The sequence below is a fragment of the Rutilus rutilus genome, assembly GCF_951802725.1.
Source record: "Rutilus rutilus genome assembly, chromosome: 3".
In the NCBI taxonomy this organism is placed as follows: Eukaryota; Metazoa; Chordata; class Actinopteri; order Cypriniformes; family Leuciscidae; genus Rutilus; species Rutilus rutilus.
The window spans coordinates 50,745,101-50,772,072 of NC_140211.1; the positions used below are offsets into that span (position 1 = coordinate 50,745,101).

A 26,972-nucleotide genomic window follows, 5' to 3' on the forward strand; every position below is an offset into this window, starting at 1 on the left:
AGGAATATCTTACTATTCCATATGACATTCTCCCTTGAACCCGGGGCTGCTGAATAGGACTTACTACTCAACCAAGTCCACAGATGAAATGGCTTGCTGGCCATCAGCATGTCATAAAGCTGGTGTGGAAGCAAGAGTCTCCTTAATACGAACAACTGCATCTTCCATCTCTTCTGTCCATTCAATTAGTTCTGGCCCTGGCTTTCCTCCCTTCAAGGTCTCTGTAAGCGGTTTAGATAGTTCAATGTATTCAATGTGTGCAGGAGAAAAAACTCCTTTAAAAAAAAAAAAAAAAAAAAAAACATTAACAATGTACTATGCGTATCCTTAAAGGCTGTTTAAAGATAACATGCAATGCAATCAAATTAATAACAAACACATTGATAACATGCAATAAAATAAACACTTAAATAGATTGTGGATGTTTTCTTTGCACTAGTCTGAAATAACCAGTTATGTGCATGTTTTCGCCTGTAGTGTCTTGCCTTATTTGACAAAAAAGCAACAAAAGTAATAGGTTGTAAATCTGCTAAACCCGAACAGGAGAAGAGAAAACTCAAATTTAGCTTGTAACTGAATAAATCTGTGATAATTCTGTGACATTTTAAATGAAAATTCTGTTGCTGTTACTCTTGTTACTTATTTTCATGTCGTTCCTAATCTGTGTGCATTTCTGAATGCAACACAAAAGGTTTTAAAGAATGTTGGTGTCCAAACAACATAATCGGACCCTATTGTCTTTCATTGTACGGACAATGTCAAAACACTGATAACTTTTTTTGTGTTCCAAAGGTTTGGAATAGCATTAGATTTGTAATGTTCCAATCTTACTCGTTAATATTTCATACTGTATTCACTCTTCGTTCTTCTACACAGGCTAAACCTGTGGCATTTGCAGTACGTACTAATGTTGGCTACAGCGCCTCCCTTGAAGATGATGTCCCTGTGCCTGGAATGGGAATATCATTTGAGGCTAAAGATTTCCTCCATGTTAAAGAGGTATGTATATACACATACAGAAAAAAAATTAAGAATTGTTTATTACGGTTGAGTTAAAATCATTTTTAATGCTGAACAAACCTGAACAAATCAAATTAATACCGTATGTCTATATCACAATAAACACAAAGCAGACTCAAACAGAGTCTTTTACTCAAACAGACACGCATATAAAACAATTGTTTATGGCCAATTCTGAAATAGACATTTTTACTTTGTAAGGTTCTGTGAGATTGGTATTGTATACTTTGTGTGTTTAATGACAGAAATTTAATAACGACTGGTGGATTGGTCGCTTGGTGAAAGAAGGGTGTGACATTGGTTTCATCCCAAGTCCAGTGAAGCTTGAAAACACTCGCATCCACCAGGACCAACGTGCAAAACAAGGAAGATTTTACTCAAGGTATCTGTTCCACAAACGCACTATACATAAAGTTCTTCACCAAACAAAATGTTACAGAAAATATAGCTTTGACATACAGAACTAGATTTAGACTGCATTTCTCAAAGGCATTCCTTGTGAAAAAGAAATGCGCATAACTGTATTGAATGTGCACTTGTATTGTACTTCAAATGTTAAAAGTATATATTTTTTAAAAACTGTACTTGCAGATAATGTATTAATTAAAAAATGCCACTCAGTGTACTTAGAGTACACTTTCATGGCTTTAAGTACACTTTAAAAAGTGCACTTTGTAATAATGTCAAATTAAGTTCAGTTCCGTAATAAGCACTCTTTTGCTTTAGATTTAGAGACCATTGGAGCCAATGGTTTCTAGAATGTACTTAGACTTATGATGCCTTTTATCTTAATTTTTAAAGCTCGGTAAACCGGTAAACTTTTCATGCGGTTTGGCCGCTCATTAACACGACTGGGGGCCTGAAAACGCTAACAAAAACGTGGTTCAAAGTGCACGTCTTTGAAAATGATATCGTTATTGTCTCCATGTAAACCAAAAAAACTTGAATTTGTGAAAACTATGACGTCATGCACATGCGTATAACATGTTCAGTCTATACCCATTTAGTTTTTCTTTACAAAGTGATATCGCCAACTACTGGCCTGGCAGCAGAATACAGCGGTTTAATCGTTTTCGCGGATCCCTGAGAGCGGAGATCGCTTTGACAACGTTGTCGTCTGTACATAAAAAACGCAAAGGAAAAACGTTTCTGTTTTTAGTACATTGTTGTCGTGTAAACGTATACCCTTAAACTGTCGCCCACTGAACCTGCTCAGCTGGTGTAAGCTGTGTCTTTTCTTCAGCAGAGCACTCTTAAAGGTACAATATGTAACTTTTTTGCTTTAAAAATAGCAAAAATCACTATATCTATGTTATATATATTTTTTAGTTGTGTACTTACATTATCCCTAAGTTTCCAACAACTTTCAAACCAGGAGAAATTTGTAATTTAATTCGAAGACACGTACCGTTTCTTTATTTCCGTTTTGTCGCCGCCAATGGCGTCATATCCGCGTTCTCCCTGGTTTCCGCTTGTACTGCCATAGCAACCAGAGCCCTCTGATAGTAACCAAGGCGACAGACGTGGACAACTGTGTAGTTCGCAATGTCTATTTGCACGCTGTTGTTGTTTCGTTCAAACATTATGGACCATGGCAAGCAGATTTGGATAAAAAAGGACAACTAAAAGGAGAATCAATATCAGCGCGGTGTTTTCGAGATGCCTAGAGCTCCCATAGACAGTATATAAATGAGAGCTCCATGTCCGAGACTTCGACCGCTCCTACTTGTACTTTATTAAACAGGTGAGCACATTTACATAAAACTAATCAATGTTATATAGTTCAACAATGATAAAATGTCAGAATATGATCTGTATGTTATTCTAATGTTGATCTAGCTTACTGCTAGTCTCATACAGACAAACTAACACATAAATTTCAACACATTCAAATGCAGTTTAGTGTGATAGTGTAATGTTAGACCAAGTGAAACAGCGCTGCGTTACCTCACAAGTTTAATTTGTCTTATAAACTGACCTGTAAGTAGTAATTCTGCACTTGCGTGTAGTTCAGAAGAATGAAATGTCCATATTCCTTTTATATCCGCGGGACTCGCGTCGCGTGTGGAGCTGATAGCTGTCTCTTAGCAATCCCGACCTGCTTCATATCACAGTCATGATAAAAACATAGATGTATTTACTCATCCATAAACATTATTAGATCGGTCGGCTTGACGTTGACGACAAGATCCATAATTCTTAGCAAATGTTGCGTCATCAAACTACGCCTTTGTTATTGAAAGAGGTTAGCGACCCCTAGCGGCGAAAAAAATTACATAGTGTACGTTTAAATACATAAAAGAAGAAATATATACACCTTACACCTTTCTTTTTTATTAATTGATTGTATGTTATTTTTCTTCACAGTAAATCAGGGGCAAACTCTTCATCTAGTTTAGGAGACATAGTTTCAAACTCACGTAAATCAACCCCTCCCTCCTCAGGTAAGTTATCAAAATTGTTATATTTCCACCATTATTCAGTGCATCAAACTAATTTGATTTTTTTATGTACTTAGTACACATCCTCTGCCCTGGTCAAACAAATTCTAGATGAATGTGAACAGGATTCACTTTTAGGAATTTTCTATTGTAGCATGGAACTAATTTTAGTTATAATTTATTATCATAAATCGGTCTGTGCTTGATCAGCAAAGGTTTTTGGTCAATGTGCAAGCATTGAAAGCAACAAAAGGGAAACTCTCTTAATGCTGAGAGTTTGTTAAAGCTAACAATACTGGGGACTGTGGAGAGTAAAAAAATTGAGAAAAGAATGGAGGAAGAAAGCGCTGGAAATGCAGTGGCAGTCACGATTACAAGAAAATATTTAAAAAGGTAAGTTGCTGTGTCAGCTTCTGAAGTACATCCCGGTAAACTGGGATGAAGAAATTTCATCAAATGATGAGAACACACTATTTGATTTGAGAGTAGTGAACCACCCATAATGAGTTTGTGGAGCCAAATGTGCGAGGGAAGCAGCGGTTTATATATGTTACTCGAGCATTTTGATTGGTCGGAGAATGGACTTGCTCCTCCTGAAGTTTTGTTTGTGTGAAGGGATTCTCCATCCAGAAATAAAAATTCTGTGATAATTTACTTACTCTCTTGTCACTTCAAAACTTTCTTCTGCTGACCATAAAAGATGATATTTTGAGAAATCTCTCTTTTTTTGTGCGTACAATGGGCTTCAGTGTTGTTCGGTTCCCAGCCTTCTTCAAAATGTCGTCTTTTGTGTTCCTCAGAAGAAAGAAATGCATACAGGTTTGGAACCACATGAGGGTGAGTAAATGATGACAGAATGTTCATTTGTGGGTGGACTATCCCTTTAATAACACCATTTTGTGTAATGTTGGAATCCTATAAGACAATTCCAGTTAAAATCCTTTAGGATTGATTGGAAATTGTGATAGAAATGACAGAATTTTTTGACTAGAGCAAACTGAAACACTACAAAGTGTGCTTAACTGTATTGAATGGGTGCTTGTAGTGTACTTAAACTGTATTTTCAGATAATATAATATTAATCAAATAAACGGTAACTTAAGTGCACTTAGAGAAGGGACATTTTCATGGTTCTGTCTTTACACACATTTAAGTACAGTTTTAAAAAGTCCAATCTGTAATAATGTCAAATGAAATTACATTTTAAAAATCATATTTTCATGGTTCTGTCTTAACACACTTAAGTACACTTTTAAAAAGTCCAATCTGTAATAATGTCAAATGAAATTATGTTTTAATAATCATATAATCATTTAATTACATTTAAAGTTAATATATTTTAAATGTACTAAATTGCAACTTCATCTTTACAAATGCGTAAATACAATTTCAATTGAAATGACATTAAAGTATGTTTTAGTTTACCATAAATGCTTGTCAGTACATTCAACATTCACTTTAACCATATTTCAAAGACCATGGATCTTTTTACATATAAAGATGTACTTAAGTTCTACTTAAGTGGGTCAAAAAAGAACTTCAGCACATTGCATTTAATATAAATATAAACAATTTTCACTTTAATTACAGTTAATACTCAGTTAAGTGTTTGTAAACATTTACATTTAGTTCGCACTTCAGCATATTCTTTTAAAGTATATTGTTTCCATAATAAGTACTCTTTTTAATAATATATGTACTTTTTCACAAGGGTCTGATTTTAATGAAATGCAGTATGCTTCATTTTTGTGTTTATTCTTTAAAGTACCAAATTGTTGCCTTATGAAGTGTTGTTTTAAAATGAATGTTGTGCATTTACAACAGCTAAGTGTCTCTCTTACGGTCTGTATGAATTCCCCCTTGTGTTTTGCTGAGGCTCATATGTAAGTGTGTGCATTTATATATGTGTGTTTAGCTGTGGACATAGATGCTGCAGGGTTAGATCCAGAGGAGAGTGACCCTCCTCCCCATCAGCGATCTCCCAAAGCCAGCCCAAACACAGTAATATCCCCTTTAGCCCGCGAGAAACGAATGCCTTTCTTTAAGAAGGTAAAGCTTGCCGATGGACGCTCCCTCGTTCTTCATGTGTCCGTCACCTCCTGCACTGCAGCAGCAGCTTCATGTAGAGCCTGTTCTCTTTGTCATTGTCTCAATGTTCATGCCAGCTTACTCTTTCTCTTCTCTCTCCCTGTCTTTTCTTTGTTCCTCTGTACCCCAATCTTTCACACTCCCTTGGTCTTTTCTTTTTGTCTGTATCCCTTCCTCCTTTCCTCAGCTATACAGAGGCATAAGTCGGTAAGTTAGGCCAGAGAACCGTGCAGTGTATTCCTGAGGCCTGTTGCTGGTCATTCCTGTTATCCAGTACCTGTGCTTGTGCTGTAGTTTATTCATTATAGCTTATTGTTTTTTACACAATGGAAAAATGACATAGGATGCCTAAGGGGAAACAGAAATAAAGAGCCATTGCTCAGTGAGGGATTTATACTATATATAACAGAATAGAATGTTTACAGTGAAACCGACTTGCACCATAAAATATCTCTAAAGGTGCGAACACATTTACTGGTGTTTGGCGAAATTTCACAGTCAATCCAGTTATTTCAATAGAAATCCATTTTTGGGAGTTTTGTAAAGAACTTCCCCACGCAGTTTACGCTCATTTTTAAGTTGGTCACGCAAATTCACTGAAACAAAACCAATAAAAAGCTGCTTGGTTTGAGCTGTGCTTTATACATCACTACTGACAATAGACTGATTAGAATGGACTTTTTTGCTTGTGAAATTTTGCTAATGTGACTGCACCTTAATACACTCTTCAAAATAAAAGTTCCAAAAGGGGGTTTCACAGCGATGCCATAGAACAGGGGTGTCCAATCCTGCTCCTGGACAGCCACTGTCCTGCAAACTCTCAGGCAGGAGTGTTGAGGCAAGCTGGAGCTAAACTGAGTTTGGACACCCCTGCCATAGAAGAATCATTTTTGGTCCTTCATAGAACCTTTCAGTGATCAGTTCTTAAATAAAAAATTCGGTAACACTTTATTTTACAGTGTCATTGTTACATATGTTACATGTAATTACTCTAGTAATAACTATAAATTATGCATAATTACATGTAATTAACCCTAAACCAAACCCTCATCCTAATCCTAACCCTAAAGTAGGACTACATGTAGTCAATTATTATTACTCAGTACTTAAATGTATAATTACACTAATACTGACACCTTAAAATAAAGTGTAACAAAACATTCTAAGTGTGAATTTTAATTTGAACCTTTTGTGCATTGGAAAGGTTCCATGGATATTAAAGGTTCTTCATGGAACCATATATGCCAATAACCTTTATTTTGAAGAGTGTACAAGAGATGTTTGTGCTGTTGTTTTTCCACCAAATGGCATAAGATGTTAACTAACCTTATGTTTAGTTAATTATAAGAAAGGTAACTATTATAATCTGCTATGAATCCTACTCTTGGTCATATCTATATTATATTATCTATATTAAGACATGAAGATGTACGACAGGAATGATCGGATGGCCACTTCCTATTAACCCTGTGTGGGTCTCCCTTCTGACGTTTCTCCTATACAGCTTTGAATTAGCATTTGTTGTGTGTGCATGTTTAAATAATTCAATTATTATTTATACAATTCTTTACAAAATTGTATATATAATAATTTTCTAATAACAGTGCTGTTATAAAAGCTTGCTATTGACAAATCCTTTTATCTCCCCAGTATGTTTGAAACACCTGATGTTTGTATGTAAATTGGGTTTTCAGTTGGGTGTCAAGCTTAATTTGAGCACAGGCAAAACTAATGCATTACAGTTATAACTACTTTTTTTAATCTTTAAATGAAATGAAATAATTAGCTATACAGCCGAACAGGACATACTCAGCCTGCTGACATTAAATTTGACACTTGCGATGTAGATCTTGATCTTGAATATGGATAATTAGTATTTGCAATCAAATACAAATGTTATCCCTCCTAGATGTGATTGTAAATGGGGTGTTGTGTGTTTGTATTCTGTGAGGTTAATGTTGTGTTTTTGTGGTGCTCCACAGACAGAGCACATTCCTCCATATGATGTGGTGCCCTCTATGAGACCAGTGGTGCTAGTGGGACCCTCGCTCAAGGGCTACGAGGTCAGGTGCTGCAAAAAGCATTGTGACTTCATTGAGAAGATATTTAAGGGCTAATTCACCCAGAAATGAACTTATGTCACTCAAACCTCTTATCATGTCTTTTATGTATTTAGCAGAATGTCCAAGCTGCTGTTTTCCATAAAGTTAAAGTACTGTCGAGGTGTAAAAATTACAAAACATTGCAAACATAGGTTGTTTTAAGGGAAATCAGTAAGCACTAAAAATAAATGCACTGTAAATAGTTAAAAAATAACATGCCCATGGCCTTTTGTTGAAAAAGGGGTAACATTTTACAATAAGGTTCTATTAGTTAACATTAGTGAATGCATTAACTAACATTAACATTGAGCAATACATTTGTTACATATTTATTAATTTTTGTTAAAGTTAGTTATTAAAAATGCTATGCTGTTCATTGTTAGTTCATGTTAGCTCAGGTCCATTAAATAATATTAACAGATACGACTTTTGATTTTAATAATGTATTAGTTCATGTTGAAATTGACATTAACTAAGATTAGTAAATGCTTTAGAAGTATTTTTCACTGGTAGTTCATATTAACTAATGTAGTTAACTGATGTTGACATATTGTAGTTACTGAAAAAAATTATATTTTAGGTGCAAAACCTGGTCACCATTAATTACAATAAGTTTTTCACAATTTTTAATCACTTTTAGCTTTTAACATCACTGTATGGATTAGTTTTTTTTTTTTTTTTTTTTTTTTTTAGGAGAAAGTGTTTGCAGTGTTTTTATCTTTGAATTTAAATACTTGAAATAGAATATAAGCTTCCACAATTATATATAACTGTTTGGTTCAGCCAAAAAACTAAACAAATTAAAACATTAAAGAGGTCATGACATGGATTTTGAGGGTCACTTATATGCTAATGTTAACAAAAAAAAATTGCAAATAAATAAAAACGTTCATTCTGGCCCTGTCTGAAATTATCCATTTTTAAGGGGCGGCTCAAACCGTATTAAAACCCTCTGTCAAAAGATCAAGGCAAATTTTATTTCTCTTCCCTTTAAAGGTGCTCTAAGCGATGGCACGTGTTTTTTAGGCCAAAACCTTTTTTGTCACATACAGCAAACATCTCCTCACTATCCGCTAGCTGCCTGTCCCCTGAACACAATGTAAAAAAACCGCGGTCTCTGTAGACAGCCCAGGCTCCACAAACGGCAAGAAAAACAAACTGGCCCAGCCTGGACCACAAAACATAACAAACAGTTCCAGCCAATAACCGACAAGAAGGATTTGGGGGTGGGGGTGGGGGGGTTAGTGCACGAATGAGGAGGAGGGGGGTCTAGCTAGCCTCCGTTTTGTTTGACAATACTTTAAACGTCAACAAGAAGTGACGTCACCCAACATCGCTTAGAGCACCTTTAAAGGAACACTCCACCGTTTTTTCATATTAAACTATGTTATTCCCTTAACTAAGACGTGCTGATACATACCTCTCTCGTCTCAGTGCGTGCACTCAATCGCTCTGGTGCGCGGCAACACTTTGATAGCACTTAGCTTAGCCCAGTTCATTCATTAGGGTCCAAACAGAGATGACCAAACACCTCCACGTTTTCCCTATTTAAATACAGTTACACGAGTAGTTACACGACCAAGTATGGTAACACAAAATAAAACGTGGCGCTTTTCTAAGCGGGTAAAAAGGATAACTATAATGTATGGCGGAATAGCACTTGGGAGCACTTCGACTCGGCGCAGTAAAAAGTCACGTTGGTTCTAATGATAGAAGTGAGTGGGAGAGGATTTTTCAGGAGTGATGATATTACTGCGCCGAGTCGAAGTGCTCCCAAGTGCTATTCCGCCATAATATTAATATCAAAAAACGGTGGAGTGTTTCTTTAAGAAATAAGTTTCAATGCAAGTAGTGACATTCATCTTAAAGAACAGATCTGTGTAATATTTAATATCTAATATAATATTACATTCTGTGAGGAGTTTTTGCATCTTTATGTCGGCGGTGTTTGAATTCATTACCCAGATGACTCTTGATAAAACATAAGAACATTATTTTGTTCTCGTAATAATGTCTGCAATTATGTTAAAACTATTTCATGTGTATAGCGGCCCCTAAAACGTTTGCGCTATACTTCAAGTCTTCTAAAGTCTTATGTTTCTATGAGGAACAGACTGGTTTTCACTGAAAATCTTGCCATATGCACTAGCTCTCCTGATGTCTTCAGCATACAGTTTGAAAAGCGAAACCTGGACATTTTGCTTATCTAACGTGTAAATAACTAATGACAAGTATCAACTGACAAAAATTATTCATATGTTCAGTGACACAAATTTGAGTTGGTAATGACTGGATTTTCATTTTTTTGGGTGAACTATTTCTTTAAATGTCATAAATCTCCATGCATCATTACTCCCGTCTTTTTAGACATGCACAGTATTTGAGAGCTTTTAATACATTTTATTACCCATTACTTCCTTATTACTTCATATTTACACTTAATTGTAAAGCATTTAGATCTACAGTATGTTGGCTTTATGAATGTTCTGGAAATACAATGTGCAAAAGTTAAGGCTAAGGCAGGAACAGGACCAAAAAAACCTTGACATTTTCCATTTTTGCGTGTAAACAGGTTACAGATATGATGCAGAAAGCGCTGTTTGACTTTCTGAAGCACCGCTTTGAGGGAAGGTAAGTCTTTAAGCTGTTTCTCTTCGTCCTTCACGCTCCTTAGGGATAGTTTATATATTTGTATGTGTATGTCACGTGAGTGTTCAGTGTTTCTTAAAATAGTCCCATCTCATTGCCTTAATTGGCCATGCTGGTCCATAAACACAGCTGGGTCACATGCTTGTACCTTCCCTTGACTGCAGTTTTCCCGACACGAGTCATCACTGCTCTGTATTTCCAGTATGACATTTAAAAAAAAATCTGGTGGTGAATGTTTTGGTTTATCTCATTCAGGTCATTTTTAAATCTTTTTTTTTTTTTTACAAACTTAATCCTGACCAAATTCATTATGATTTGAAATCCGGTTAATAAAAAAATAAAAAAATGCATTTCATTCTAACATTTTTCATCTGCGCCATGTATATGCAACGTCATGTACAATGGATGCAAAGATATTAATTTCATGTTTTCTTCTAGTATCTCCTAGGCATATACAAGAAAAATAATAGTAGACTGGATATAGAGAAACGGATGTGTGCAATGACTAATTCCACTGTAGTTTAAATGGAAATCTTGTAAAAACTAGTGTAAAACTAAGAAACCCTCAGAAAACATTGTGTTTAATGCATTTGAAATACTAGAATTTCATAGCCAAATACACAGAAGCTATACACACAGTTGTAGATCTAGATTCAGGACATTGGTAATTGCTGCTCTCACCGTCTCTTTCACCCTTCTTGTTTTCTCTGACTCAGGATATCAATCACAAGGGTAGCTGCTGATATTTCTCTGGCCAAGCGCTCTGTGCTGAACAACCCCAGTAAACACGCCATCATTGAGCGCTCAAATATACGCTCCAATTTAGGTCAGTGAAAGTGTTTGAATTTATTTTTTATTTGGTATGATGGTTTGGTGTGAATGACCAAGAAATGAAATATTTTGTGAAATGGTGAGACTTGGGAATTAAACAATTTCCTTCAGAGACATTCTGACAACAAAAAGTTATTGATTACATGAATTGTAATTTCTTTTACAGTTTGTATTATTGAATTTACTTTCTACAGTATCCAGAAGACATATACACACTTTCACACAATAGAGTAGGTATATTTGTCACAGTATGTTCTCAAATCTGGAAATGATTTTGAACAGTGTAGAGGAAAATTTAGTTTAGGCAGTTACATTTTGTTATTTTCTCATCTATTGAACACCTCTATTCAATCATCTATTCAACACCTACCAAGGGAGTTGATTAAGGAACTATATATATATTAATTTATATATATCATTTATTTATAGAAAGAGAGAGAGAGAGAGAGAGTTGATTGTTCCTTAATCAACTCCCTTGGAAGTCGCTCAACCAAAAAAAAAAAAAGTATTTGATACACTGCCGATTTTGCAGGTTTTCCTACTACAAAACATGTAGAAGTCTGTAATTTTTATCATGGGTACACTTAAAATCCAGAAAATCACATTGTATGATTTTTAAATAATTAATTTGCATTTTATTGCATGACATAAGTATTTGATCACCTACCAACCAGTAAGAATTCCGGCTCTCACAGACCTGTTAGTTTTTCTTTAAGAAGCCCTCCTGTTCTCCACTCATAACCTGTATTAACTGCACCTGTTTGAACTCGTTACCTGTATAAAAGACACCTGTCCACACACTCAATCAAACAGACTCCAACCTCTCCACAATGGCCAAGACCAGAGAGCTGTGTAAGGACATCAGGGATAAAACTGTAGACCTGCACAAGGCTGGGATGGGCTACAGGACAATAGGCAAGCAGCTTGGTGAGAAGGCAACAACTGTTGGCGCAATTGTTAGAAAATGGAAGAAGTTCAAGATGAAGGTCAGTCTCCCTCGGTCTGGGGCACCATGCAAGATCTCACCTCGTGGGGCATCAATGATCATGAGGAAGGTGAGGGATCAGCCCAGAACTACATGGCAGGACCTGGTCAATGACCTGAAGAGAGCTGGGACCACAGTCTCAAAGAAAACCATTAGTAACACACTACGCCGTCATGGATTAAAATCCTGCAGCGCACGCAAGGTCCCCCTGCTCAAGCCAGCGCATGTCCAGGCCCGTCTGAAGTTTGCCAATGACCATCTGGATGATCCAGAGGAGGAATGGGAGAAGGTCATGTGGTCTGATGAGACAAAAATAGAGCTTTTTTGTCTAAACTCCACTCGCCGTGTTTGGAGGAAGAAGAAGGATGAGTACAACCCCAAGAACACCATCCCAACCGTGAAGCATGGAGGTGGAAACATCATTCTTTGGGGATGCTTTTCTGCAAAGGGGACAGGACGACTGCACCGTATTGAGGGGAGGATGGATGGGGCCATGTATCGCGAGATCTTGGCCAACAATCTCCTTCCCTCAGTAAGAGCATTGAAGATGGGTCGTGGCTGGGTCTTCCAGCATGACAACAACCCGAAACACACAGCCAGGGCAACTAAGGAGTGGCTCCGTAAGAAGCATATCATGGTCCTGGAGTGGCCTAGCCAGTCTCCAGACCTGAACCCAATAGAAAATCTTTGGAGGGAGCTGAAAGTCCGTATTGCCCAGCGACAGCCCCGAAACCTGAAGGATCTGGAGAAGGTCTGTATGGAGGAGTGGGCCAAAATCCCTGCTGCAGTGTGTGCAAACCTGGTCAAGAACTACAGGAAACGTATGATCTCTGTAATTGCAAACAAAGGTTTCTGTACCAAATATTAAGTTCTGCTTTTCTGATGTATCAAATACTTGTGTCATGCAATAAAATGCAAATAAATTACTTAAAAATCATACAATTAGATTCCGTCACTCACAGTTGAAGAGTACCTATGATAAAAATTACAGACTTCTACATGCTTTGTAAATGTGGGAAAACCTGCAAAATCAGCAGTGTATCAAATACTTGTTCTCCCCACTGTATATATTTAAGCAATAAGCCCCTTGAAGCTGTGTTTTACAGTGGATTTAGAACAGCTAAGGGGCGTTGTAAGGCACGACGCGGAGCGGAGTATAAACCGGTTACTCCATAAAAATATTTATTTTAATATTTATTTTATTCATAAAATAAACACCAGCAACATAAACTATAACGTTATAACACATTAATTCCTCCGCCAAGCAATGTAGTTCAAAAGAGGTTGCTAAGCAACACAAGAATCACAAACGGCAGTTGCGCAGTAATACTAATGTAATGCGGTCACAGGTGTATGTTTGTTGAGTAATTTACAATGGCTTCGAACGCAGCTCAACCAATCAGAATCAAGGACTGGAACTATCCGTTCCGAACTATATATATAGAGAGAGAGAGAATCATGTTTTTTGGTTTCAAGCAGAGACTCTCACACAATTCTAAAAATAAATTAAAAATAAGTAAGGAATAATTGAATTATTAGAAAAATAATGCACACCCGAGGTGGTAATGCGGTCACGACGCGAAGCGGTTGGCAGTCAATTATTCCACTAATACTACAGTTACCACACCTCGAAACATTGTTCAGATGATGTATTTCAAGACGTTAGTCAAGTTTTTGTCATTAAAACACTCCTGTATGTAGGACTAATTTCTTACGCATCTAATCCCATGCCTCCGTTGCTAATTCCGTCATGTTAAAGTTAGTGACAGAGGATAGCAGACTAATGCTGGGGACACACTTAACGACTAGCTGAGACATTTAAGACTGACTGTTTCCATCGACTGCAGCAGATTTTAAACACCGACCTAAACACAGAATGAACGCGCTGAACACGTGTTTGGGCATGATCAGTCAGAGGCCTACTGTAAGTATCTAATTACATTCATAACCAGCCTTACAGTAAGTGTGTCCCCGGCTTTATGCAGTTATTAATGCAGTTATTAGAGTGTGAGAGAGAGAGAAGCATGTGCGTCTATATTATTATTTATTTATTAATTCATTTCGTTTTAATTAATTCGCTCATTCTTTTTTTTTATTATTGACGGTAGACTAGCCTAATAAATGAAACACAAAGCCATTTTAACAAGTAGACCTATCAATAATTATTTATTTGTTATATTATCTGTAATAATTACGAAAACCTCTGCAGCAGGACTATCAATTTATTTATATATTCAGTTTAATTTTCTATTGATTATAGATAGGACTATATACTTTATTTATTCAAATTAAACTGCAAGTTTCCATTGATTGTGAAGTTAAACATCGAAAATTGCAGATCAAGCGCATGGGGCTGCATGTTTTTTCTTGTCATGAATTGTATCCTATTTTCCATTATTACAGTATTAAGTGATATGGAACTGTAATCCGGTCAAGACCTGCCTGGAACTACTTTAGCCGTGCATTTCCTTGAAAATAATTGCACACCTTAGATTAGAACGTTCGTCAACCAATCAGATTCAAGCATTCAACGGCTCTGTAGTATAAAAATAAATAATCTTATTTACTAGAGGTTCTGACAAAATGTTAAATGCTGCTGTCTATTTTAAATGTTTAATTAATCTGAATACATTTTTTTAAATCATGAATGATTCAATGACTCACTCATAAATACTTGACTTGTTTCATTACTGGATGACTGCATTTTTGAACAAATCTCTTGAATGATTCAATGACAAATAAAAAAATGTTACCAGTCACTTGTTGCTACCTGGTGGTAACAATGTAATTGATATAACCATTGAAGCGCGAAGTTACTTTCAAAAGGTGATTTGCTTTATTTTACCTTTACACTTTAATTCGTGTGTATGTGTGTGTGTGTGTGTGTGTGTGTGTGTTTATAGGGGAGGTACAGAGTGAGATTGAGAGGATCTTTGAGCTGGCTCGGACATTGCAGCTGGTGGTTCTTGACGCGGACACAATAAACCACCCAGCCCAACTGGGAAAAACTTCTCTTGCACCTATTATTGTCTACATCAAGATCACCTCTCCAAAGGTACACACATAGATAACTTACAATCAAGGGTATTTGTGTGAAAGACCTGTTCTCTCACTGACTATCCCTTGTGAAAAAGAAACACACTTAAGCATACTTTTAAAATGAGTGCTTATTACAGAAATAATATCCTTTAAAAGAACATATTTAAGTGCGAACTGAATGTAATTTTTCAGACACTTATTGCAATTAAATGAAAATATGTAGTTTAAATTTATTAAATGCAATTAGCTGAACTTTACAGTGCTTAAGTCCCACTTAAGTAGGACTTAAGTAGATCTTTATTAATCAAAAATATTAACATCCCCTTCCCCTCACGACAATATCTGTTCTCTTCATGACGTGTCCCGGCGGAGGGCGGGACTAAATATCTGTTCTTTTCATGGCGTGTCCCGGCGGAGGGCGGGACTAAATATCTGTTCTCTTCATGGTGTGTCCCGGCGGAGGGCGGGACTAAATATCTGTTCTTTTCATGACGTGTCCCGGCGGAGGGCGGGACTAAATATCTGTTCTCTTCATGGCGTGTCCCGGCGGAGGGTGGGACTAAATATCTGTTCTCTTCATGGCGTGTCCCGGCGGAGGGCGGGACTAAATATCTGTTCTCTTCATGGCGTGTCCCGGCGGAGGGCGGGACTAAATATCTGTTCTCTTCATGGCGTGTCCCGGCGGAGGGCGGGACTAAATATCTGTTCTCTTCATGGCGTGTCCCGGCGGAGGGCGGGACTAAATATCTGTTCTCTTCATGGCGTGTCCCGGCGGAGGGCGGGACTAAATATCTGTTCTCTTCATGGCGTGTCCCGGCGGAGGGCGGGACTAAATATCTGTTCTCTTCATGGCGTGTCCTGGCGGAGGGTGGGACTAAATATCTGTTCTCTTCATGACGTGTCCCGGCGGAGGGCGGGACTAAATATCTGTTCTCTTCATGGCGTGTCCTGGCGGCGGGTGGGACTAAATATCTGTTCTCTTCATGGCGTGTCCCGGCGGAGGGTGGGACTAAATATCTGTTCTCTTCATGTCGTGTCCCGGCGGAGGGCGGGACTAAATATCTGTTCTCTTCATGGCGTGTCCCGGCGGAGGGCGGGACTAAATATCTGTTCTCTTCATGGCGTGTCCCGGCGGAGGGCGGGACTAAATATCTGTTCTGTTCATGGCGTGTCCCGGCGGAGGGCGGGACTAAATATCTGTTCTGTTCATGGCGTGTCCCGGCGGAGGGCGGGACTAAATATCTGTTCTCTTCATGGCGTGTCCCGGCGGAGGGCGGGACTAAATATCTGTTCTCTTCATGGCGTGTCCTGGCGGAGGGTGGGACTAAATATCTGTTCTCTTTATGGCGTGTCCCGGCGGAGGGCGGGACTAAATATCTGTTCTCTTCATGACGTGTCCCGGCGGAGGGCGGGACTAAATATCTGTTCTCTTCATGGCGTGTCCCGGCGGAGGGCGGGACTAAATATCTGTTCTCTTCATGGCGTGTCCTGGCGGAGGGTGGGACTAAATATCTGTTCTCTTCATGACGTGTCCCGGCGGAGGTCGGGACTAAATATCTGTTCTCTTCATGACGTGTCCCGGCGGAGGGCGGGACTAAATATCTGTTCTCTTCATGGCGTGTCCTGGCGGCGGGTGGGACTAAATATCTGTTCTCTTCATGGCGTGTCCCGGCGGAGGGCGGGACTAAATATCTGTTCTCTTCATGGCGTGTCCCGGCGGAGGGCGGGACTAAATATCTGTTCTCTTCATGGCGTGTCCCGGCGGAGGGCGGGACTAAATATCTGTTCTCTTCATGGCATGTCCCGGCGGAGGGCGGGACTAAATATCTGTTCTCTTCATGGCGTGTCCCGGCGGAGGGCGGGACTAAATATCTATTCTCTTCATGGCGTGTCCCGCCGGAGGGTGGGACTAAATATCTGTTCTGTTCTTGGCGTGTCCCGCCGGAGGGTGGGACTAAATATCCTCCACCACTGACTGCAAATTGGCATTCAGATCTGCCTCCATTTAATTTGCAACGTCCAACTTCCTACAACCCAATCATTCCCGAGGACAAAATCTAGTCCCAGCTTACATTTTTCTCTCAGATACACAGATATATGTCACAATAGGGAAGAAAAGACTATCACAACTTTAAGACTTTAAGAAACAGTCATGAAAGTGTACTCTCTTTAAGCACACTTAAGTGCGGTTTTATTTCATTAATATTGGGGAAAAAAAATATTTCTAAGGTTTGATGTACACTTCAAGTGTACATTTAATACAATTAAGCACACTTCTTTTTTACAAGGGACCCTGATTGTCTCTCACATTGTCTGTTGTTCAACAATGAAATTTAGCTGAAATATTGTTTCTGGCTTGTCCATCTTTTAGGTTTTGCAAAGGTTAATAAAATCTAGAGGGAAGTCTCAGGCAAAACATCTCAATGTGCAGATGGTGGCAGCAGACAAATTGGCCCAGTGCCCTTCAGTGAGTTTACACACACACACACACTTTAAAATAATTTACAACAAATTAACTCAACTCCAATTGTACTCCCAAAAGTTCACAAACATTAACTGTATAAACAAAATAATTGTTGTATAACTTAAATTGTGATTTCTTCTAGATTTACTAAACTTTCATTATTTAAAAAGTTTACTTTATCCCAAAGTGCTTCTCTCCCTTGATGGTTGATATTTGTCAACGCAAAATGATTTTACGTGATGTATTTTGTATAACTAGCCAAACTAATTTGTGTGTAAAGCAAACATTTTATAAATAATTACTTAAGATACAACTGACATTTTCCACTCTCTAACAACTAATTTTCCTGTCCTGGTTTGTTCTCCGTCCAGGAGCTTTTTGACATCATCCTGGACGAGAACCAGTTGGAAGACGCCTGTGAGCACATGGCTGATTACCTGGAGGCGTACTGGAAGTCCACTCATCCTCCCAGTGACACTCAGGCAAACCCTCTGCTAGAAAAGCTCACCGCAGTGGCTGCGGCTGCAATGGCCTGCAAGGAAGCACTGTCTAATCCACAACTGAAGGTGCTTATGAAACTTCAGTACATTTTAATAATCTCTTGTCATGCTTAAAAGAAGTACACTTATTTGAATGTGTTGACTAACAAACTAAAGCACAAGTGCTTGATTATAATTCTAACTGCAGTGTGTTATTCGATATTACATTTAAAGTTGATATATTTTCAACGTATAAAATAGCAACTTCATTAGACATGTGAGTCATGATTTAGACATTTACAGTATATTTAAATACATGACATACGTGTTTGAATAGAAATTACATTCATGTATATTTTAGTTTACCATAATATGCATGTCAGTATATGCGGCAGTACACTTTACCCATTTTCAAACACAATAGAAGTTATTATGGAATTATAATATACCATTTTAAAAAGATAATATTTTAAAAGATTTAAAAAAAACAAAAAAAACACTCACTCATCCTTGTTTTTGTCAATATATATTTTTTCTGGACTACACATTTCTTTTATTTCATAACGTTGCAAGTTAAAAAAATTATTCACTTAATTCTGCAGATGTAAAAAGTTAAATTGGAATCTGTATAAATTGCAGTTTGAATAAAATTGGCAGTAATTTAGCTCATTTAAAAAATATTATTTAAAAAATACCAAGTATTCTTAATCCTAAACAGATACATATATATATATATATATATATATATATATATAATTATTATATATATATTTTTTAAAATAACCACACATGCTTCTGAATATTGCTTGAGCTAAATCATGTAGACTGCTTAAAGGTACACTATATAACTTTTTTTTGTTCAAAATTAAAATTCAATACATTCAAAGGCAGGGTAGGTAGGATTTATAAAAAATTAAAGATCCAAATTTGTTAAAACTTTCTATATATATCAATACATAATTAAAATGTAAAAACTCTGAAAAAAAGAGTATAAAAATCAAGTGACTCTAGACCGTTTAATCTGTATTAAACACAGCTCATTATTTCGATTCGGGACGAATCAAAGGATTGGCTTAGGCGACTGTCACTCTCTCGCAACCATGGCAACCACCCTTTTGCCACACAGCACCTGCCCACTTGCGCGCGACCGTTTGATTTGAGGAGTGCGAGAGGCACGGAACCTGATCACACCTCCGTCCAGTAGATGGCGGTAATGCACTATGTTTGCAAGCTGCCAATAAAATCTATCGAAGAAGAAGAAGAAGGCACTGAACCTAGGAATACCAAAACAATGGCAGAGAAAGAGCAATCTAAATTTACAGTACCGGCATATGCAGTTAGTGAAGGCAAACCAGGCAAAAAAATGCCCCTTCCCCTCCGCTTGTCTCAGGTAAATAATGCGTCCTCTAGCTCAGCGGTCGGAGTCGCGCGTTCATGTGTTTTGGGGGCGTGGCATTGGAAGAAGCACAGAAATGAGGGGGTGGAGTGAATGGAAATAATGAGATGTCTTTAAAACAGTCGTGAGAGGTCTACAGACACTCGATTTTGATACTTTCTTTTTCAGAGTACTTACATTTTAATTATGTATTGATATGTACATAAAGTTTAAACAAATTTGAAAAATAAAATTTTTAGACCATTTCTACCTACCCTGCCTTTAACAGTCACAAAACAAAGCTTTAACAAAGATTAATCTATATTTAATTGAACACTATAGTGTTATTTTACATTTAGTCCTAATTATATACACTACAGTAGAGTGTTATATTGTATTTATATATACTTAATTAGTGTATTTGATCTTATTTTTTTACTGACTGTTCACTTGCCTTTAATAACGTTTGAACTTATTATTTAGGCTAGTAGTTTTTGCTGTTGTATCAAAGTTCTTAAAATGTGCTTTAAGTTATAAATGGAAAGCAGTTACATCTGCCACCCCCGGCTCCCAAAAAACATTCTTTATTGCTGATCAGAAAAATGATCCGACCCTTGAATCAAAAATGATCCGAACCGTGAGTTTTGTGATCAGTTGAACCACTAATGTCTATTAATGGGTGAACGTCTTCAGTTAGTGAGCTTGAAATTAGGGTTGCGCGATACTGGGAAAATATGTGATATTGTTGTTGGGTATTGCGATAAGCATTTCTTGCGATATAACATTTCCCTAGAGAAGTGCTATTTTTATAAAAAAAATTATATAATTTATATATGTAATGATCATACTAAAATAAACAGGTTCTGATCTTCAGAAGAATATCTCAGTTTTTTCATAAGGAGTTATGTTACACATGCAACACTTTGATTAATGGTTGTCTGTGAGACTGTGTTCTTGTTACTTGGCATTTTGTTAGCAGTTTTGGTAGATTTGGGCTTACACTTTTTGAAGTCTTCATATAGCTCCCTGAGGTTGCGTTCCAGATGACTGTGGAGATTAGTTTCCTCTTGACGTGGCCAAAATTTTTCGACTTAGTGACACCGTCACTTATGTTCACATATCGCATTTTTTGCACGTGAAAATTCGTTATTTCAAATGCAGGCACGTGGCAAGCGCGCTCAAAATGGAAGCACATTTTTCTAGGCCCGCCTATGCCGCGACGAGATGAGAGCATCTCAACTTTTCAGAATTCCGCAAGCTGGTCATGACACAGGTCATGCGCTTGTGGAAAGAAGGAGATGCGTTTTTAGACACGATATGTGAATGGCCCCTTACACAGCTCCTGCATTTATGACACGTCTTCTCTATTGAAGCCAAAATATTGCCATATTTCAGATGTACAGTTTTTTTAAACACAGGTTCTTCGCTGTTGTCATTTTCCTCGCTTGTCTCTACTCCCGTCATTAGTTTTTATTTTCCACTCTCTGCTCTGAGCCACTAGGTTCCCCTTTGGGCCCAATCTAGCCAATAGCATAGTAGCACCTACTGGGGAGGCGGGTATAAATATAGTAAGGCCCCATTTGATTTGTCGAATTTGGATTTTGGTCGAACATCACACAAATGCTTGGCACATTAAATAAATGCAATTTATCGCACCTCTCTGCGATACGGATATCGCATATACTATTATCGCGATAACGATAATTTTTCGATATATTGTGCAGCCCTACTTGAGATCTTTTCCATCTAAACTAGTTATATCTCTTAAGCCTAGTAATGAATGTGCAGATGGGTATGGTTATGGCCACGCAGAGCCAAAGCACAACCAAAACAATGTTCTTTCACAAAAAAAAAAAAAAAAACGTTTTTTTTTTTTGTTTTTTTTACGGCTAGAGGGCCAAAAGTTACATAGTGTACCTTTAAATCAAGGAATTTTCAGAAACAGTCGCAACAAATAGACAAAAATTCATAAAAATCCTGAATAAAAGTCACAAACATTACACTTGTAAATAAACATTTAATAATAATATTGATTTACACATAAACGGGCCATATATTAACTAATGGTGCATCGTCTGAGTTTCCAGTGTTGACAGCTGTAAAATCAGCTGTTGGGAGCGTAGCTGTTTAAACTATTATCAAGACTCTTATCATAGTTACAAGCCATACTACATGTTATAATATTCATGTTTTTGCGAATATGCTTATTGTTCTGTTGACAAACACTGCTGCTGCTCAGACTGAGGAGGTTACTCCTATTAAAGACTAGTAGCCTCAGTTACGGTGAGTGTGTGCGTATGTGCAACACTGACGCTTGGTCATGATTTCATTTGAACAAGTTCAGAATGGTGACATTTCATTAGGATTTAGCCTGAAGGAATTACTCACCCAAAACCCCAAAATGAAAATACTGTCATCATTTACATCAAACCCATATTATATTTTCTTCTATGAAACGCAAAAAAAATTGAAGCTGCTGTTTTCCAGAGAAAAGGGCAAGTTTGAATATGCAAAGCACAAATGAGATTTATGTGCACAAAGCTTTTTTAATGGATGTTTATATGGGCTACTATTATGGTACGTTGGAGCTTTTTGTCATTTCTTTCTTTTTCTTTTTTTTTAATCTTGACAGCACATGTGCTTTCATTATATGTAAAAGACCAGCATCAACCTCCATTTTTCCACAGGGCAAAGAAAATCATAGTTTTGAAATTGCATAAGGATAAGTAAATGAGGTCGGTTTTGGGTGAACTATTCCTTTGATCTTATTTATGACTTTTAAGCTTTTTAATATGGAGTTATTACATTGGCATTCTAGGAAGAGTGGTAGTAGATTTAAAGTGGTTTGCAGTGACTTTTTAAAGACTTTGCATGTGCGTGTGTGTTGTGGTGCAAAATAACTAGTAATTTTGGTAACATTTTACAAGGTTTCATTTGTTAACATTGGTTATCTACATTAGTTCATACTACTAACTAACAATGATAAATACTTCTAAAGCATTTTTTTATCTTAATGTAAAGACAAGACACTACAGGCAAACCCATTGTTATTTCATGCACTGGTCAATTTTGAGATTTTGGCCTGGTCTTTTTTTCAGAATAGTGGAAAGAAAACATCCAGAATACACATTTAAGAGTTTATTTTATTACACTTAATCTATTTGTGTCTGTGGATTTAGATTACAATAAATATCTTTAAAGGCAGTGAGTTAAAAATACCCAGTTGACTGCAGTTTCTGATTTATGGAGTGATTAAAAAAAGAGCTATCCAAAATATCCCCTCTGCAAAAACTTTTAACTCATATGTAAACAAAATGAAACAAGAATGTTGAACTTGTCTTTATCCAATGTTCAGATTTATTACAGTTTTCTGGAAATGCAGGCAAATGAGTGCATTTTTAATTAGATAACGCCTCAATTGCATATTTAAACGCAACATTTTAGAAAACTGTGATTAATCAACTGGGGAAGTATGGTGACGTCTATTAGTAAAAAATTTATATTTACCTGTAGTGTCTTGCCTTGATTTCAACATTTACTAATACATTATTAAAATAAAGTGTATCTGTTTAATGGACCTGAGCAAACATGAACAAAGATTGATGCATATTGTAGCAAATGTATAGAGTGGTATGACGTCACTTTATAGGCTAATCGGCAGTTAGCATCACACTGGTTCCCTCGACAAAAACCCAATAGGAATTTCCCATAGGCTTTTGGATTATCACAAAAAACAAGCTCTATAATCAACAAAAGTTTATGATACTTGCATGTTTTGTCCATCAAGATTTTCACAGATGAACACAACTTTTGAAGCCTAAATGCAGTCGCCAGAAGTTAAAAGCTAAAGGAGGCTATAAACGAACTACAACAGTCGCTCGACTTCAACGTCACCATCACTAAGCTTTCAGTTTTTATCTAAAAACATTTTCCCAGAACGTTTGCATAAGAATAGTTTATAAGAACACAATTATAAGCATAATGAGGCTTTAAAAGCGGACTGAGTTTACATGTTTAATCTCCCCGACAGCCTCTGTAGTCGCATTTAGCCACTTGTTAGCAACCACCTTTTTCAAGACACTTAACAGCTTAAAAAAAATCATGAGTTGGGTAATACTGATGTATTTTATGTTGTAGAATAAAACGTGAAAGTGTCTTGAGCTCGTGTTCACCACAGACCTTATTTCAGCCATTTAACCAAAACCCCATTCAAAAAACCCATTGACTTCGTAACGATGGAACCGGACGTGCTAAAATGCTAACTCGCTTCTGCGTTCTGGCCTACAAAATGATGTCATACCTGCAACACTCTATTGCTCATTGTTAGTTAATGCATACACTAGTGTTAATTAAAGGGATAGTTTACCCAAAAATGAAAATTTGCTATTAATTTACTCCGCCTCAGGCCATCCGAGATGTAGGTGACTTTTTTTTCTTCAGTAGAACATTTAAAAAAGATTTTTAGCTGAAATCGTAGTCCTTAATGGTTCATATAATGCAAGTCAATGGCTATCGTCACTTTGAGAGTCAAAAAAACATATACAGGCAAAACAAAATTAATACCAATGGCTCCTGACGATTCATTGAGGTCTTATGAAGCGAAACGATCGGTCTGTGCAAGAAACTGAACATTATTTACAACATTAGTACCTGTAATCCACAGCCTTTTGTTTTGCCTATGTTTTTTTTATTCTCAAAGTTATGGTAGCCATTGACTTGCATTATATGAATCATCAAGGACTCCGGTTTCAGCTAAAAATCTTCTTTACTATTCTACTGAAGAAAAAAAGACCCCTACATGTTGGATGGCCTGAGGCGGAGTAAATCAACAGCAAATTTTCATTTTGGGGTGAACTACCCTTCAATGGGACCTCCTTATTGTAAAGTGTTACCATCATTTCAAGGAAAACATCTTGGAACGCTACTTGCTGGAAGGACCTTGTGAAGTAATCCCAGAGGATGATCTTTGGTTGGGTTTCAAACATATTTTTAGAAAAAAAAGTTCTAAAAAGCACTTCCTCCAGATGAAAACTGTTAAAAAGCCTTCATTCACATCATGGCTCACACTAGAAACATGAAAAATGACTCAAATATTTTTGTTATTTTTCTACTGAAAGCCATGATGTGAATAAAGGCTTATCTTTTTTGGACTGGAAGAAGTGCCTTGGATCTTTTTTCCTAAAGATATCAGATTTTGTCTTGTTTTCCAGTCAAAATATATAAACATCCTTGCAATTTTGGGTGTGCAAATCCATATAACTGCATTGATTTATGCGCGTGTTGCTAAAACAGGGCACAGGCGGTGACCAGGAAGCAGATCGACCAATGGACGACAGGACAGGCTTTTCTGAAAACCATCATCACCATCATCATCATCATCACTACCAAAATCAGAAGCAAGAAAGTTTGGAAGAAGACAACATTGAGGAGAGAAATGCTAAAGACCAACAACAGTTACAGAGCGAATGGAGAAGCAGTCACAAACATCACCATTCCTCAACCACGCGGACTGAACACCACAGCCATCCTCACCATCATCACCGCCATCACAATCGGACCATGCGGACATTTTCCAAACAAGAGACGTTAGAGTCCACGGATCCCGAGCCTCTTGCTGGACATGCACAGACTCACAGAGATGCGGAGGAACTGGACCCGTCGATTCAGCCGAACCATCATCACCATCACCATCATCATCATCGCGGGGACAAAGAGAAAGAATATGACCACAATGAGAGGAACTGCAGGCAAAGAGGAAAGCCGAGATCGCAGCGAGAACATCACCACGAGAGGGACAGGAAGCGAGGCGAGGGGGAATGGGCGAGAGAGCAATACATAGAGCAGTGATACAAACACACACCACTGCTGACCTCTTCCATGGCCTCACGTCAATGTTATGTGTTTTTACAGGGCAGTGTAATGTTTATGACACGTGCATCCATACAAGTTTTTTTCCAAGTGTGGACAAATTAAAGACAGTTATATATTAATTTAATATGGCATGAATGATGAAATTTTGTCTTTTAAAGGTTGCCTATTTATTTTTATATTTGCATTCCTGGTCTTATTGAATGAATCATAGGTGCATGTTATTCCAAAGAAAAAAAAAAGAAAAAGAAAAATCCAATAACTTGCTCTGCCTCTGAAATGTCACGTATGTCAGTGACATTTTCAGAAATGAAAAATTCCAGCGAAAGTGACAAAAATGGCAGAATGTGCCTCGTTTAGAAATCTGTTTGTTTGTTTGTTTGTATCTGATATATTTCCTAGATTACTAGTAATCATTTTAATTATTATTTTGCTGTTGTTCTCCCAGAAAGATGTCACATTACAGAAGTAAAATGTGTCGTGAATGCATCTTCACTGCTGTTTTTGGTTAGTTCTAAAACAATATAGTTTATTTATTATATGTTGTGTGGATGTCATTTAGAATTGTTATTTAATGGTAATTGTGTGTTAAAGGTGTGTATTGCCTTGCATATAGGATAAAGACATTACAAAAATGACATGATAGTTTTGGTTTGCTTAAACTGCTGTCCTGACGAATTGACCAGGAGTTAATGAAATGCCACAGTTAAATTAAAAGATGAATTATTTAGAGATTTGAAAGATGCTCATAATAGTATTTGATCAAAATGTGTTATTTGAGCTGTAACGTTGTCTTTTAGCAGTGGGACTTATGTTTTTATAGTCTTGCAGCTGGACGTTTCTGGTTTTGGATCACTGAATTTGTCAGGGCGGGGACAAAAAAATGGTTAATTCAAACATGGTCTTTCAAAGACTTACTCAAATAAATTTATGAATTTCCATGATCTTTTGAAATAAAACTGTCAAATATAATATGCAAACATAGAAATGACCTTTCCAGTCCAAAAATAATAATAATACAGCAATTTGTAAAACCGTGTTATTCAGTCATTTTGATTGTTGTGACTTCAAAACCACCCGCAGAATGAGGGAACAGCATCTGCAGTCTAGATACTTCTGGCCATCATTTGAAAACTGGTGACAATTTGTCAGACATCTATTTGAATCACACTACTATTTGTCAATCAGAATTTCAAAATTACACATAAAATTGTTTAATTGTCGATTAAATATATTTTGATTTATTATGTATTATATTGATATAACATTTAGGCCTGGTTTCGGAGACAGGGCTTAGATTAAGCCAGGATTAGGTCTTAGTTAAATTAGGACATTTACGTAGCTTTTATAAACGTGCCTTAGAAAGAATCATTACTGGTGTGTATCTTGAGACAAAACAATGGCACTGACATATTATAAGATAAGTCAGGGCAAGTTGCTTTCAGTTAAAACACCTCAAAACCTCTGTCCGTGAAACCGGGGGAAAGTGTTCGCATTTCCCATTCGTTTTGATGCAATAATACAGAATCTGTAGTCTGTTGAGTGGGTAAAATGAGTAAAGAGTATTGTCGTCTACATATTGCTGATAATAATATACCCACAAACCTAATAATTACACAGGGTAGTCGTTG

At 37.1% G+C, this 26,972-nt stretch overlaps 1 protein-coding gene across 5 annotated transcripts in view; it reads left to right on the plus strand.

The window, feature by feature from the left end:
- The window catches only part of cacnb2a (calcium channel, voltage-dependent, beta 2a), a 41,785-nt gene extending 15,814 nt beyond the window's left edge, over nucleotides 1-25,971 (plus strand). For 2 of the 5 annotated variants that reach the window (XM_084404139.1, XM_084404138.1), the window contains exons 3-13: nucleotides 877-999; nucleotides 1,266-1,402; nucleotides 3,388-3,464; nucleotides 5,737-5,756; nucleotides 7,532-7,612; nucleotides 10,224-10,282; nucleotides 11,017-11,126; nucleotides 15,020-15,171; nucleotides 17,527-17,622; nucleotides 17,991-18,185; nucleotides 24,766-25,965. In XM_084404139.1, the coding sequence (XP_084260265.1) occupies nucleotides 877-999; nucleotides 1,266-1,402; nucleotides 3,388-3,464; nucleotides 5,737-5,756; nucleotides 7,532-7,612; nucleotides 10,224-10,282; nucleotides 11,017-11,126; nucleotides 15,020-15,171; nucleotides 17,527-17,622; nucleotides 17,991-18,185; nucleotides 24,766-25,320 (1,605 nt within the window). In that variant the 3' untranslated portion in view covers nucleotides 25,321-25,965. Of the gene's footprint in view, nucleotides 1-876; nucleotides 1,000-1,265; nucleotides 1,403-3,387; nucleotides 3,465-5,376; nucleotides 5,511-5,736; nucleotides 5,757-7,531; nucleotides 7,613-10,223; nucleotides 10,283-11,016; nucleotides 11,127-15,019; nucleotides 15,172-17,526; nucleotides 17,623-17,990; nucleotides 18,186-21,712; nucleotides 21,834-24,765 lie in introns of those variants that run through there. The other 3 variants (XM_084404137.1, XM_084404136.1, XM_084404140.1) reach the window with 3 other exon arrangements.
- Nucleotides 25,972-26,972: the final 1,001 nt, after the last annotated feature.